Source organism: Dermacentor albipictus, chromosome 6 (assembly GCF_038994185.2).
Source record: "Dermacentor albipictus isolate Rhodes 1998 colony chromosome 6, USDA_Dalb.pri_finalv2, whole genome shotgun sequence".
Taxonomy (NCBI): Eukaryota; Metazoa; Arthropoda; class Arachnida; order Ixodida; family Ixodidae; genus Dermacentor; species Dermacentor albipictus.
The window spans coordinates 37,867,387-37,883,220 of NC_091826.1; the positions used below are offsets into that span (position 1 = coordinate 37,867,387).

The window sequence follows — 15,834 nt, forward strand, 5'->3', positions numbered from 1 at the left end:
GAATGATTCCACCACGACGCTATGCAAGCCACAGTATATATGAAACTCTACGGCCTATGCAACGATTTCCATTAGGTTGTGGATTCCTCCATGGTATTCAAGGCCAGTGAAAAATTGTGATAATGGAGGGGTTTTACCCATAGTTTCTCACTGGAAACCCAATGGCTTTACCTAACGAGTCTCTAGGCAAGGCATTGAATGTAACTACCACACCGACATAGCCGTGTTACAGGACTACTGCTAAGAGCGCGACGGGCGCTAAATTGAACGCATTCGTGGTATCATACAATGGCTGTGGTCATGCCAGCAAGCCCTTCTCGATTCTAAAAATCCAGTCACATTTCGTCGGTCTCCTTCACTTTTAGTAAAAAGCCTAAACAGTAGCACTATTCACTAATATTCGCTAACCCACTTAAGCGCCCTCTATGTAAAGAAAAATAAATAAAATGCGCATTGATTAAGCAATTCAATCCATTTTTATAAAGGTTATCTGAAGGCAACAGATCACTTCGCAAATTAGCACTAATCCACTTACTGAAATATTTGCCACTTACTTTTCTTTGAAGTTAATAACCAATTTTCAGGAACCTTCCTTGTTTTATGTCTTCCACAGAAGCTCCACGCAGTGTTGTATGTGAAGCCAGATTATTGACAGCAGCATTTATTTCGAGACAGCCAAGGCTGTTTGTGCCTCAACAACATCGGCAGCATTTCAGGAATGTGCACAATTGCTATTCATGAGCAATGTCATTATTGATGGTGATCAACCATTGTAAATTGAGACAGACTGAAATGTAGTATAAGTTATGCCATTGTGTTCTAGGTATTGCCTATTCCAAGTTTCATTCTTTCTTTTTCTCCTTCTTTAACAGCCGTTTTGCATGCACCAAATGGAAGATCTGGTTTATGCGAGCGACAACAGGAATTCCACACACACATACAAGAAAACAATCAACTTTATTTTATTTACAACGTTAGGAGGCAGGACGATGTCAAGTCCCCAGTGACAAACTTGTCCATTTGCACACAACGATGCATGCAGAGTGACAGAGGCTTGCAGGCTGACTAGCGAAGTACGGGTGAAATAATATACATATAAAAGCTTGCAGAGAACAGATATAACATATCTGCGCTGGGCAGGCTGCCCCACTACGTAACAAAAGTACGACGGTGTTGTGTGGAAGTAAGTACGTCGAGGTTGTGAAAATGTGCATAATTGACAAGTCAGGACGGCACCATCGTGCCTGTTGTAGGTGGAACTCGATCAATTATTTGTACGAACAGTTATCATACAAGGTGCGTACTTCACTATATCAACAATGATTTCCATAGGTAACCACGCACGCATCCAACACAATTTGCTTAAGAAGTCAAGGACAAATATCTCTTCAAATCGCTTGCCTAGCCTTTACAATCAATGTTCCTAGCCTTAAAATAGTAAAAAAGGAACAAATTGCATTGTTTGCCAAATGCAAGAAAGACCATTTGCTCACACTATATTCCTTTGTTCAAAAGTTCTGACTTTTTACAAGTGATGCGTGTCTGTAACGTTCGACTATCACCACTTAATAGTCAACTGCATCCTTAGCCAGTCATTGACCCTCTGCATCGGCCCTCGCTTCGTCAGCAGACTTTTGACGGCAGAGTCAAACTTTTCGGAGTTGCGCCTTAGGTACATCTGGGCGTCCTGCTTGAGTTGGTCTAACTTTTCAGCGCGGTTTTCATCCAGAGTGATCCATTCCGACAGGTATGGATTGAAACGGAAGTAGGCGTTTGGAGGCAGGAGATCTTGAACTGTGGTGTGAACAGCTGAAAAAAAAAAGAAGGTTCATTTTTAGACAGACTAAAACGAACCCTCACACATGGGTAGACATGCAACACCTGGTGAAACAATTTTTTTCCCCCAAAATAATTTTGGTGCTCCAAAGTGGGAGGTGTGGGCCTTAAAGGGGTCCTAAACCACTCCTCAGGTTTTTGTGGTTCTGCACAACATTGAGGTTCTGCACTGGTACAGGCTGAAAATTTTAGTACAGTAGACTCCGCCTAAATGGAACTCGAATGGACAGGAAAATTTGGAGGACGCTTAAGCTTCACCTTTAAAAGTGGAACACGATAGCATTCAAAGATCCCTGACTGCTTCTTGCATTTCCTGGCAACTGCAGCTTATGTGACCATAATGTTTACTGGGAAATGCTGGCGGCGAATGCTATGCACGAAGGTGAGCTTTCTGGTACGAACGTGGCCTCTTGCGTGGGCTGATCACAGAGGTAGTGCACAACCACACCGAAAAAATTACATCATTTTCAGGTTTTTGTTATAGTTTCGCACATTGAATATTTACATCTGAGAAGATTTAACATAAAAGGCAAGTGCTGTTGGTGTTTTATTTCATGACATTTTTTTATGGGCTGTCATTCTCAAAATTCTGAGGAACAACTTTGTCAGGAATGTAAGACAAGGTATGAGCAACTTTAGTGATAGAATGGTGTGCAAATATAGCTCACAAATACAGCAAGTCATACAGCAAGGCGTGGCATATACATATGCCTAAACAGTATATACGGAAACTTTCGCTCGCAGACAACTCCGCTGTCGCCAGATTTTCTGCGACACAAGGTCCTTAATGCTCTTGCATTAAAATGTGTTCCATTTTCCCGAAGTTTCACTTAAGCGAAGTACACAAGAATCGCCAAGAATTGTTTTATTCAAAAAGTGTCTGGGTGTTTTGATATTACTGCTGAACAAAAAAAGATACTTTATGTGCGCTGTGCTTCTTATTTTGTTGCTTTTTTACCGCAACGGTATGTTCATGCGCGAAAATATTAGCAATAATTCAGCGCAGGCTTCACATTCAGAAGTGCGCTATTGACTTTCAACCGCACGTCTTGCCGCCTGATCCGTAACTGTAACACTCACTGGAACAGTAATATCTATGTCTTCATCAATACGTAAAAAAAAAAGAAGAAAAAAAGAAAATGGGGTATTACATGCCAAAACCATGATCTTATTATGAGGCACACCGTAGTGGGGGACTCTGGAAATTTGGGCCACCTGGGGTTCTTTAACGTGCACCTAAATCTAAGTACACGGGTGTCTTCGCATTTCGCATCTGTCGAAATACGGCCACCGTGGCCGGGATTCGGTCCCGCGACCTCGTGCTTAGCAGTCCAACACCATAGCCGCTAACCAACTCTGGCGGGTTTTGTCTATGTGTATAAAGACAAAGTCTTCGCCGTGAACTTCACCCATAATATTTTCAACCGTCTCTTCACAGCAGGTAACAAGAGCATCATCTGAGGTCTCTTATTCATGGTGGTGTGAACGAAGCAGTAGAGGCAGCCTAGCTGCAAGATCCTACCTACTCTGTAGTGCTGCTCTCTTTTTCCTCAGGAATCACTACTCTCCCAGAGAAGCCCTCTTGATAGAAACACCATTGCAACTTCGACATCTTTAATTGGCCTTAACTTTACAGTAGCTGGTTGATGAATTAGGTGTAATCTTTATTATTTATTTGTAGCATCACGTGTTTCCAATAGCACCGCAAGTTTTCATAGTGTTACATGACAAAAGTTCAACATGTTTGTCGCACTTTCCATAAGCCGATGAGGTAGGTGCTAGTTTTGGTAAAGTTCCATTAAAGTGAGTTCACAAGAACATGGGTTCCGTTTAGCCAAAGTTAACTAACATTGTACCTATGGGCAGCCAATGAAAGTTGATACCATTGTCCTGTTTATCCGGCATCTTCATTCAAGCAAGTTTTGCTTATCCACAGTCTACTGTATACCCGGCTGCATTCCGAGACCATGGAGATATTCAGCTTTTTGTCACGTAGTACGGCCCGTACGCTTTTGTGGTCAAGTGTACAACTTTATCCTCTGTATTCTGGAATGATTTTCCGCTTCACATCATAGCTAAAGAAAGTGGATGGTGGTGTTTCCGCTGCACCCCAGCAGGTGTTGTGCTTGAATGATGCTACATGAAGATTTAGCAGAGACCTTGTATCAAGGTGCTTTTCAGCACCTCATTGAGTGCAGTTGAACAACGGTGCATTTCTCAAGCAGCTTCTCATCGTAGGAATCACCGAAACCATTTTGGACAGAATCTCGTCCACCTGTGACCCTTGTGCCTTTGCTAACTATTGCCAGGAGCTATCATGCTTCGCAGGGTCTTTGACCATCAGCTCTCCTTTCACGCAGCTGTTGCCTAAGGCCTGATCATTATCTGTCATAGAAATCGCAAAGAAGCTTTATTTAAGTGCTGTTCACTCTTCAAGAGCCGCTACGGTATAAAAAAAGTTTGCACTCGTTGGGGTGTGTCCTTATCTCCAAAACAATAATCATCATCTATTTTGCGTGTCTTTTCCTTTCTTTAATGCTGCGTACCTTGGACTTTCAAATCACAAATGGCATGCGCGTTATCAGCGTGACATAGCATTCTTGACAGGAAAGTAGTGAGCGCACGGTTTTCAAGATAGGAAATGCAAGCAACACAGATGACAATTACTGTTTGGGGAAAACATCTGTCCCAAAGAGAGCAATCATTCTTTTAGAATATATGCTTCACTCAGTGTGAGTTAAAGAAGGGCTTAGAGTTAATTTGTACATACGGCCGTTAATTCACACGCAATATTAGGTTTGGCCATCTGAGCTGCTCCAAAGAAACGCACCTTCAGTGTCAGTGGCACTGTCGATGACCTTGAGGATCTTTTTCTTGAGCGACGTGAACCCCTGGTTCTGCTCCGTCACCTCCGGAATGAAGCGACCTCCACCTAACGACACCACACACTGGATTGGCTCGTTGGGCCACAGAAGCTTGGCTTCGTGGATCGCCACGGCTGTAGGGTTGTTGCACATCAGGCCACCATCCTGCAAGACATGAAAGAGCAGACAACATTGGCCCTTTGCATTGATGGCGTGGTTACATGCAATCTGACCAACTAACGTACCGATTGAGTGATTGTGTTTTACATCCCAAGGCAACGCAGGGTCTATGACAGACACTATGGCGAAGGGCTCCAGATCAAGTCTGACTATTTTAGGTTATTTTGCATGCACCCAAAGCTTGGCACAAGAGCATTTTCGCATTAAGCTTCCATCGGAACATGGCCATGACGGCCAAGCTTGAATCTGTGGCCTCACATTCAGCAGTGGGACGCCACAGCCATCGACTCATGACGACAAGTCAATTAGCTTCAGGAAACAAGAACTGAAAAACGATTTAAACTGCAACACTTTCACATTGTGGCTGGGTAAACAGTCAGATGTGCAATGCAAAGCAAGTGAGATAGGTTAGTGAGACGTGTGGTTTGGATGTAGACACGCAGCGACTCAACGAGTACAGACCTGGTGGACGAAGCCATCCAGGTCGTATTCCTCGAAGTACCCCGGCGCAGCCCCTGAGGCCCGGATCGCTTGCCACATCTTGTACTTGCAGCTGCCATAGTAGTGCGACTCCACTCGGTGCGGGAGGTTGTAGTTCCGAAAGACATACGGCTTCAGAGTCGGCTGGTTCACTGCCACTGATATGGCTCCCACCTGCAAAATCAATGTAGTAGTTCCAACTTGTTTCATTTCCCCAAAGGACAGCCCAGAAAGGAGCTGGGTTGAGAGAATGTAAATGATTCTGTTTTGATTTTTTTGCTTTCCGTGTTTTGTCAGTCACTACGTTATACTGGCCCTGAATGGACAGCTTGAGCAGCTCCTAATATATCACAAGGTGATAAACTGGCAAGTGTTGCAAGGCTCATACTACCACAACACTGTAAATATTACACTGGCAACAGGCTGTTTCATTACCCAGCTGCATTATACAGTTAATCTCATAAAGTGCAATCATGGATAACTCAATAGCAAGCAATCCAGAGCCCGCTGCGATAAATTCTTTTGTTTTCACTTTCACCAATTCATTCGAGTTAGCATGATTTTGCCTAGCACATTCAGTCTGAAATTATACCATTTCTGGTGACCAGATACATAGTGATTAGAGGTAGCACTGCCAAGTTACTGCTAATAAGAAATGTTATTTTGTACTTTCACATTTGGTTTGTCGATGATAGTCTATACGTACTGCACGGAACTCAAGATCTGCAATGCTTCGAGATCCGTGAATCGCTTCTTCTTAAGACATACTTCTGACAAGAATAACAGATTTTCGCGGTCCCTTCAAGTTTGTCTTTACGGCTGTCTACTATACTTACATCGTATAAGTTATATACACAGTACATAACATTACATGTATATAGGCCTACAGTTCATCTTACTACATTAAACAGCAGTACGACAACTAGGCTTTCAATTCGTATACTTCATGTTCCAGCTCCCTGACTACATTTTTCTTTTCAGACAATGGTGCTGCTCAGAACCCTGCATGACAACTGAGGCCTAGTTTCAGGCATTTCATGACCACTGCAAGTCACGCGAGAGTCGGGCGGAGGTCAGCATAACCGAACATAGAAGAAATTTCCAGTGCGCAGAAAAAAATAGCACTACAAATATGAAGGCACCTGGTGAAGCAGTGTCATTAGCACTGCTGCCTCTAACACATCATTGATAAATTCAACACTTTCTGTTTTACGATATCTTACCTTGGGACTGCACAAATTTCTTGTGGTTTCCAATAGGGTCTTGTCCTCAAAGACCCGCCTGGTAGGACAAGGAAAGGAAAAAGTCATGATATACATATATATATATACATACAGATAGGCCACACAGCATAGTGTAATGAAGATGCAGCAATTAACTACCATGTGTTTTTTTAATGCCATAAAGAATTTCTTAAATCGCCTGTGGCAGATAGCATAATCCCAGCCGTTGAGCTAAGTTATTCAGAGGCAGACATTTTTTGCACGAGAAATCAAAAGGCATAACGGATTAATTATCACAAATTAGCAAATTAGCTTTTTGATTATTTACTTTAGGGTACATATTGCAATTTACTAATTGCAGCCGGTGAGTTCACAAGGTGTATCCATTTGAAACAACTTTTCAGAATGACACCAGTTCTGACATATTCATTTTCAAACTGTGCAACGAAATACATATGAGTGTTCTATTTCTTTTGTGCTGCTTCAATGCATAAAACATCGGTTAGTTACACAAATAAGTGGAACAATAGTGCACTTTTATTGCAAATTTCATAGCAGTAAATTACATTTCATCTCAAAATTCGCGCGATCCTTAGGATTAATTCCTAGTGGATGAGCGTCTCAAGCTCACCGGCTACAATTTGTAAATTGCAGTAGTATGTATAATAAGGTAATTAAAAAGTTAATTTGTGAATATTAGTGTTTTAGGTGATTGTGCCTTTCAGTTTCTCGTAACAAGGTTGGACAGTATGGCGTTGGCTTCCACTTGCACCATCAACAATAAGAGTGTGATGCTGTTGCACGCACCTGATGGCATCAGTCCAGTATGAGGTATCGTAGTAGGCATGACTCCACACCAGGCGCCCCGTGCCCCACCAAGCGTTCTGGGTGAACACCTCGAGGCTCATGCTGCGATACAGAGACTCGCACCGGTCCAGGGAAGTGTGCAGGCCGCCAAGCAGGTAGCCCAGGATGGCGCCCGTGCTCACGCCGGCCACGTAGTCGAACAGCTCGAACACCCGTTGCCCCGTGTAGACCTCCAGCTGTCGTAGAAACTCGATGGCCAGAATGCCCCTGCAATGAAATGGGGAAACAACCAAAATACGATCAATTCCACTGAGTAATCCGGAAGAAGTTTTCATTTTTGTCCAGGTCTGCTCACACGTGTAGATCAAGAGTTTCTGACAAAAAAATTACACAGATACCAGTTACAGATTGTTGTCGAAGCAAGGAAAGTGTCAAGTTAATAAAAGCTCTTTATTTGAGCAATGCCAGCATGGCGCCCGCACCGAACACGCCCGACCGCACAGTATGTGTGAGACGACATGCCGGTAGAGGCACCTTCCGTGTTGCTCCGGAACTGACAGAGCTTCTGATAATTGCTTGCAGATGAAATTCATCCACCATGTCGGGTTTCTGGTGAGGAAGAACTGGAAAGTGGTGCTGTGCTATCGGACGTGGTCACTGCGATCGCCTTGCTGGCGTCGTTCAAATACAGAAATTTTATTAACTTGACATAAAGGCTTTCATTGTTCAGCAGCTTTGGCCGCCTCTCACTGCCATTGAGCTTCTTGTATTTCGGCTAGAACAGCTTAACGTGATGTGTCACTCTGCACCGACTGACAGGCCACTCCATTTGGAGCCACCTCTGAAGAGTTCCGACACGACCGATTGCAGATGTGCATTCACTACAGCGGGGACGGCATCATCACTTATGCAGTCGATCAATTGGTGCCTCACCCTACATATACCTTCCTCCTCCACACACACCCTTGTCTGCACAGGTACAACTGACTGCAGCGTCAGAACCCATTCACCTCCACAAAGGAAGTTTTGCATTTAAAGATGTGCATACCTGTGGTTCCATGACCCCTTCTGCTCACATTGTATTAGCCCAGCTGACTTATCTCATTCCCTAAAATTGAAATTGAAGATGAGAGGTCGCCATTGTGGCAAATATGCTGAACATGTGACTAGCTGTGACGCACCACTTGAGCATGTTCACTTGAGACAAGTTCCGAAAGTGACACCAAGATGGGGAGACGGTGCACAGCTTGCCAAGGAGGCCACTTCAAAGGAGACAAAGTGAACATCCTCTGCTCTAAAGCTGTTCCAAGCACAGACTCACCCCTAATCTAAGATTGTACATACAGTAGGTAAAAAATATGTGTGATAATGTGGATTTCTGTGAAAAAAATTCATTACCTCTGCTTTGAAGGTATCAGCTGCCATCTTTTTCAAAAAGAGATATTTTGAAATCATATGTGCACTGCTGCCACCAGGGGGACAGAGATGAATATCTGTTTGTTCACTACCGGTACTGTAAGGCTCCACTTTCCGCTGTGTTCATTTGATATGGTGCTCACTGTTGCTCACATTCCCCGAGCTTGTGTGTGAGTACATGCTTGCGTGTGTAGGTATATTTTCTTTCTTTTCTCTCTCCTTGCTTCATCTCTTATATATTAAACCTAGAGTAGCGTAGCTGACCTCTCCCGTTATCAATGAACTTATTCTGACTAGCACGAGCACATTTCTGGATGCACTGGTTGATGTATATGGTTTCCTTGTGCTACATTCTTGGGATTACACAAGCAGCACGTACGATGGGTAGGCTACTTGGGGCGAACGTGGAAGTGATAAATTTGAGAGTGAGTACTCGGGTGGCTATCTGGGGCTAACGGTCTGGCATAGCGAAGGGCTAACTTGCTGGTCAGTTCTGCTCAGAAGGTCCAAAATCGAAGATCTCACAACTTGTTTATTAGTGTATGTGTGGTATACTAGAAGCATACACCACTACCCTAGCTCAGCTTTGCATTTCCCTCTAGTGTTCCTTTCACCAAAATTTCTTGACCACAGGAGAAAGGCTCACCTCGTGCCTCCGCCGTCGATGGAGAGAATACGGAGGCCCCTTCCCCTCGGCGGATCAACGTATCCCAGCAAGGCCAGAGTCTCACGTGCCGTGGACATGACGGAACTGTTGTTGGAGTACTCCCGCATTCGGAGAATGTGAGCAATGGCCCGTTCCTAAGGAAACGCCAAGAGTAGATTAGTATGACCCGTTCCTAAGGAAACGCCAAGCGTAGATTAGTACCACGAAAGGAAGGCAAGGTGCAGGTTTGGGTTAGTTGGTTGGACATAATTACACTAACAGCGTGAAAATAAATTAAATAAAATTCTGCTGTTTAACATACCAAAATCACAATCTGATTATGAGGCACACCTTTGGTTTTGACCATATGGGGTTCTTTGACATGCACTTACATATAAGCGCACAACCAATTTTTCATTTCACCTCCGTCGAAATGTGGCTGCCACGGCCAAGATTGAACCCGCGAACTTGACCTCAATAGCCAAGTGCCATAGCCACTGGGCTAACGCTGCGGGTGTGGAAGTATAACTTTGAGACAAGAGTTCTATTAAATGTGGCTGCCACGGCCAAGATTGAACCCGCGAACTTGAGCTCAGCAGCCCAGTGCCATAGCCACTGGACTAACGCTGTGGGTGTGGAAGTAGAACTTTGAGACAAGAGTTCTATTTTTGCGCTCTTAGTTCTATAGTGAAAGGAAGTCCCAAACAAACAGTGCACAAGTTCGCGTGATCCAACTCAACTTCATGTTATTATAAGAGGACATTTACGGGGTTTGCGAAGTCACTGTTTCATGCTAGTCATCATTCATGCAACGTACAATCAGTGAATGAATTCAAAGCTTATTGGCAACTTAACGATTGCCACAAGGTGCAATGTCACAAAATTTGAAGAACTGCTATGTGCTGTCAGTAATGGGTAAGTTAATCTGCAGTCTTCTTTCTTTCTGCACTCACTGTTGCCTTCTGTTATCTTTCTTCACAATGTTTTGCGAATGCGTATGAATAAAGACTCTGCCCCGAATGGTCACTAGGATGTAAACTTTTTTGAACAGTGATCACCAGGAGTTAACAGGTTTAACATAAGTCAGTCTGGCAGCTGCTAAATAACAACATTCCTACAGCAAGATATACAAGTGAGCACGTGTGAGAATGAAACTCTCCTGCATTTCGCATATTCATGGGAAGCTTTCTTTTTTTCTTTTAATATGCAGTTACCAAATTCTGAATTGGAGCACATGCATGAGATTAGAGACCAGAAACAGATGAATGGTTGCAATACAGGATTGTTGTTTCCGTCTTGTCAAAAGCAAGTTATAGCACAAGAAAGCCACGAGGACAGTAGAAGACACAGTGTGAATAAGGCACGCAAAGCGCTGTGTATCGACTTTGTCTACTAGCTGTTGTCCTTGTGGGGTTTTTGTGTTGTAACTTGTTGTTCTTGATCAAGGACTCAGCTCACCTTAACAAGTATGCACAGACTGCTGGGATTGCTCAGAATGTGGTTGTTTAGTTCCTCCAGTCGCGCCACTTGAGATGCCGGTGATGAGGCTGCCACCACTGATTTCAGGAGCACGCGCGATGTTCGGTCTATTTCCACCTAGCAGAGGGCAATGCGTATGATTCAACTTTGTTTATATATATGTGTGAATCACAGACGGAGCAAACAAAAGCAAAGGAATAATAATGGAAGCCACCGATCAAGGTGAAGTAGGCGACAGGTTCTGGGGATTAAGTAAATTGAGTGAGTGAACGCACTTGGCTCTTGATACTGTCAGTAGTTGCGTGACTTACACTAACTGCTGTAGTAGCCTAAATGCCTAACCACTGCATACCTCAGGACTGTTAACAGTACAGATCTTCACTATCATTAGCAGCTTTGGACAATTACATTGCTTCCCACAGAGTAATATTCCGGGCAGGCTCTTGTCCTCCACTGATGTGGGCATCTGAGTCCCGAAAACAGTGTATAGTCATAATGTTTGTTAATAATAAGCACTTACATGCTAATAACATTTCTGTAGCTTGTTGAAGCTGGCTTGAAACAAGCAGGGACAATTAGCGTGAAACAGCATGCACACTATTTTCAGTTTGCCAAGTTCACCAATGGAAGCAAATTTTATTACTCACAGCCCAAAATGAATACTCATCTATAACACCACATTCAGCAATAGTTCTCATATCAATACCAAATTGCAGACTCAGGTAGTCACTTTTGTACTTACTTCATTCCGTTATGTTTTAACTTGATTTCACAATGTACAAAATGTTGCACACTTCACTTGCGTGCATCTCCAAAACAATAATGTGCACTGTGAAACTAAACAGTGATGTTCTGCATGAAACTAACTTAAGATCAACATCCTTGTCAGTATGTCAAGTGCAAGAACCTTATGATGCAAACATTGTGTGTACTTATAAGTCAATGGCAAACATGGGTTGGCATAATGCAACACTTCTCTTCCAATCCTTCTACTTAGCTTCGTCAGTGAACTGAGCAGCGCTCCATCTATGCTATCATCACTATCGGCTGCTCGTGAGCGATGGATTGTAAGAACGGAACAAAATCGAGAGAAAAGATCCTTGCATTATACCAGCCATGATGCCAGTTAAGGCCAAGAACCAATTACACAGTTACACATAAAGAGGCGTGTGTACCTGTGACATAGCAGGAACCTTGCTTTTAGTGTCTGCAGCAGCTACATCCTCCTTCTGAGGCTTGGGCTTCTGGTCTTGCGCCAGCTCCAATTCGGACAGAATCTTGTTCACCTCAGACTCCTGTGCCTTTGCAAACTCCTGCCAGGAGGTGTCACCCTTCGCGGGGTCTCTGACTATCATCTCTCCTTTCACTACGCTGTGATCAGATGACAGATCCTTGTTCGTCGCCTGCTGCACACCCAGCCGTACTGTCCGGTGGTCTCCAGCTCCTGGACCCGGTGTGATGGCATTGCGAAGAAACTCTCGCCAAGAACCAAGGCTCTCGGAGGGCGTCTGCTTCAGATCCTCGACGTCTGCTCTACCGTCGTCTGCAGAGCTCTGCGATGCCCCTTGTATTTCGAGATCAGTACTTGGCCTGACTTGCATCTTGTGCTGCGTCGATGCACTGCTGCGCAACAGTAGTGCCATCCTTTGAAAGTGAGTATCCCTGAATGCAGCTATGCTGTCGAACAACACGCGGGCGTTCAACTTGAGGCGCGTCTTGCTCTGAAGACGCTCCAGCGAGTTGGTGAGCTTGGACGTCCAGTATGGGTTTGGCATGGACTTGGAAGTGCTGTTCTGGCGGGTCAGCATCAAGCCTGGCTTTCTTTTCAACCTGAAATGTGCGAAACTTGAAGATAAGCAGGCGCTAAAACCAGCGCACAGTGATCGAGGCAGTTGTAACGCTTTTGTACTCCCAACAGCTGGAACTTGGTGGCATTCGCATAATTTCGCAATGCTGCACATAGTTGACAATTCTTGTGCTATATGTGCGGATCCAATATACACACAGTCTAAAAAGTCCAATGGGCCCAATTGTTAATTTTCCAACTACCACCAGCTGGTGTTGATCCAGTAGGATTTTTGCCACCCACTGGACCATACCGTTCATAACGAATTGGAAACGCTGTTTGAGTCCAATTAGATTTCCAGTTGTATTTGAATGGCAGCCAAAAAAAAACCTGGCAGCCAGTTAGATCTGACTGGAGTTAACTAAATGCAACTTGTTGCCAAGCTAGATTTCCGTTGCAAGCCTATTAGATCTAACTGGAATCCAAGTGGCTACCCAATTGGACCTCTGTAGTCGTCCAATTGAAAGTAACTGGTGTCATGGTAACATCTGTGTCATGTTATAACACACATATGTTGTTTATATTTTCAAAGGACACTAGTGCCAACTCTATTTAGTCTTTAACAAATTAAAAATTATTTTTCATCAAACTTTATACACTTGTACTTCTAACTTGCCTCCACCTCTCAAACATTAAAATAGGGTCCTAAAAATCTAGATAACCTTGCTTCAGCCTTTCTAAAGTGCCCGGCAAAAATTTCGATTAATCAATAAAAAATCCTGCATCGAAAGTGATTAACCAATTAGAGGCTAAAAGGATGAATGGTTAATCTTTAATCAAATAAGAAAATTAATCAACCATCCCTAGCCCAGCATGGTAGTGCGAGTTTTTCAAAAAAAAAAGTAAATTTTTATGGCAGATTCTCAACACGAAAGAAGAAATAAATGCTGCTCTCTGTGTATCATATCAAAGCACAAAAATATCCTATTTCAGGACTTGTGCTTTAATTGCGTAGTTCTTTTTGTTAAACATTTTATTGTTTCACAGCGTTGCTCATCTGTGCGACTTCCTAGTGAAACAAATTGGCGTGTCAATGAAGTCGCACTAAAACCAACTGGATCAAGTCCCATCGAGAGCAGCTGGCATTCAGGATTCTTCCAGTTGCTAATTATATAGATTCCAACATGAAATCCTTAAAAATCGCTTGAGCAACATGATGCCTCAGATATATATCCCAAAGGGACATGAGAGGACCACATGGAACTGTCTAAATACCAGCTAACTGGTTTAAGACGTAATGCATGCTTGGTTCAATTGACTGGACAGTTATGAGGTCAAGAGCTAATTAGACAGTTCAGTGGGTCTGGAATTCTAATGTGAGCTAAAGACACTTTTAATTAGGAACATTACAACAAGAATTTTAACTGGAACAGCAACGATCCAATGGGTCCACTCCGATTGGAGATGTACAACGAATTGGACAAACAAGCATTACAATTGGAAGACCAATCGGAAATCACTGTTCCAATGGGTCTCCCAATGGAAAATGGTGGACCAATTGGTATGACCAATTGGAACTGTGAGGTCCAATTGGTTTTTCCTATTCAAGTGCAGCGCATTCCAGATGGTTTCCAATTCATTCCATTTGGGTCAAATTGCCATAGCAACTGGTATGACCAGTTGGACCAATTCACTTTTTTTGACTGGGAGCTGCAATCAGAGCTGCAGCTGCGATCGCTGCTGTTTTAAACTTACCTACATAGACGAGCGCCAGAATGGATCGCGAGGATCGCGGCTTCGCGTCAAGCAAAAAAAACTTGGCTTCCGCGAAACGCCGTACGTAGAGCGACATATACAGCCTTGACTTTCCGTCACGTACGCCAAAAAAGCATCCCCGTGAACTGCAGCATTATCGTATATCAGATCATCGAACTTTAGCACCTCCAGCTCTTGTGTTTTGACACACAACCTGCGTGGGAGCCGCGCGATAGGTAAAGATAAGGAGCCAGGTAGTATGTGACGGACGCACGCAACACTTTCCCTTCCTTTCCTCGCGAAAACTATCCGAAACCAGCAGCAATTTGCAGCCTCTCGTCAGCTGTGCGCCAATTGCAGCTCGCAACTCTGGGGACGTATTCTGAAACGTTCGCCGCGGCGAACTTTTCGCACTGGCCAGGCCTCCGCCGTTGCGGCGCGCGCTGAATGGCTGCTTTGACAAAACCGGAAATTCAGGTGGCGCAAATGAATTTCCGGTTTTGTCAAAGCAGCCATTCAGCGCGCGCCGCAACGGCGGAGGCGTGGCCAGTGCGAAAAGTTCGCCGCGGCGAACGTTTCAGAATACGTCCCCTGGACGCTCGCTTGAGCGACGACAACCGCTGGTTTCCTGCGCCTTCGTATGCGAAGAAAAGAAACGCGTAGGGACAAACGTTGCTCACCTGCTGCTTGACGGCCTACGCCAGCAGTAACCGTTGGATCGGGCGATCCAATGTGTCCTTCGGGCCAGCATAATCGCGAATCTCGTCCCTCGCGCAGGCGGACGATGTCTCCGAATCCACACCGCGTTGAGTTCGTCAGCTCGGTTGGGACATCTTGTTCCCCATGATTAGCTAATAATTGCGTACACACCTCAGGGAGCTAGCAGCTCCCCTCATCAACAACGCGCCCAACACATGACGAGCGAGAGGAGGGGGGGTATCGCTGGTACGAGCAAATGACGTCACGGCTATCGCCTGATTCTTTGTCACGTGACCACAACAAAAAAAGAATGGTGCAGACGACGGCGGTCTTGTCGCTGGGCGGCAGTTGTCAGTCGTAAAGCGCGATTACATTCTTCTAGGACCTCTCGCGCAAAACGTGACTCGTTTGTAAGCAGTCATATGAGAAACATTTAGCAACGCACTGGCGCAACAAAAGCTTTCAGCCACGATCGAGAGGTAATATATTGCGAGAAAGGTTTCGCAATTCAGAAATACGGAAATTATTATTCACAAGTATATTACTGCAGCGACACTCCTCACGTACCCTATGCTTTTCAAAACACAATAAACAAATAATATGATAATTTAACGCATAAAAACTAACTTCATTATTTTATTTTATTTTACAAATTGTCGCGCC

The 15,834-nt window shown here is 44.1% G+C and overlaps 1 protein-coding gene and 1 long non-coding RNA gene across 3 annotated transcripts in view; one reads left to right on the forward strand and one right to left on the reverse strand.

Annotated features, from left to right (window-relative positions):
* The window catches only part of LOC135914581 (uncharacterized), a 30,614-nt gene extending 18,167 nt beyond the window's left edge, over nt 1-12,447 (forward strand). Inside the window, exons 2-3 of the long non-coding RNA XR_010568345.1 lie at nt 9,440-9,589; nt 12,313-12,447. This is a non-coding gene — a long non-coding RNA (uncharacterized lncRNA). The remainder of the gene's footprint in view (nt 1-9,439; nt 9,590-12,312) is intronic.
* On the reverse strand, nt 939-15,513 carry LOC135914579 (calcium-independent phospholipase A2-gamma-like). 2 transcript variants are annotated; one of them, XM_065447496.1, is made up of 9 exons: nt 15,153-15,513; nt 12,107-12,761; nt 10,911-11,048; nt 9,453-9,607; nt 7,391-7,657; nt 6,584-6,641; nt 5,343-5,534; nt 4,667-4,865; nt 939-1,809 (listed from the first exon to the last, which is right to left on the reverse strand). In XM_065447496.1, exons 1-9 carry the CDS (start codon nt 15,221-15,223, stop codon nt 1,559-1,561), a joined length of 1,986 nt encoding a protein of 661 aa, XP_065303568.1. In that variant the 5' UTR covers nt 15,224-15,513; the 3' UTR covers nt 939-1,558. The 2 variants fall into 2 exon arrangements, with proteins under 2 accessions (XP_065303568.1, XP_065303569.1); XM_065447497.2 differs by lacking the exon at nt 15,153-15,513 and adding an exon at nt 14,473-14,804.
* Nucleotides 15,514-15,834: the final 321 nt, after the last annotated feature.

Coding starts and splice junctions, on each gene's coding strand:
- LOC135914579 (XM_065447496.1), bottom strand. CDS start 15,223: ATGCTGGCCCGAAGGACACATTGGATCGCCCGATCCAACGGTTACTGC. Junction 11,049..12,106: donor AGGTTCCTGCTATGTCACAG/GTACACACGCCT, acceptor GCCCTCTGCTAG/GTGGAAATAGACCGAACATC. Junction 1,810..4,666: donor CAGTGCCACTGACACTGAAG/GTGCGTTTCTTT, acceptor TTTTTTTTTCAG/CTGTTCACACCACAGTTCAA.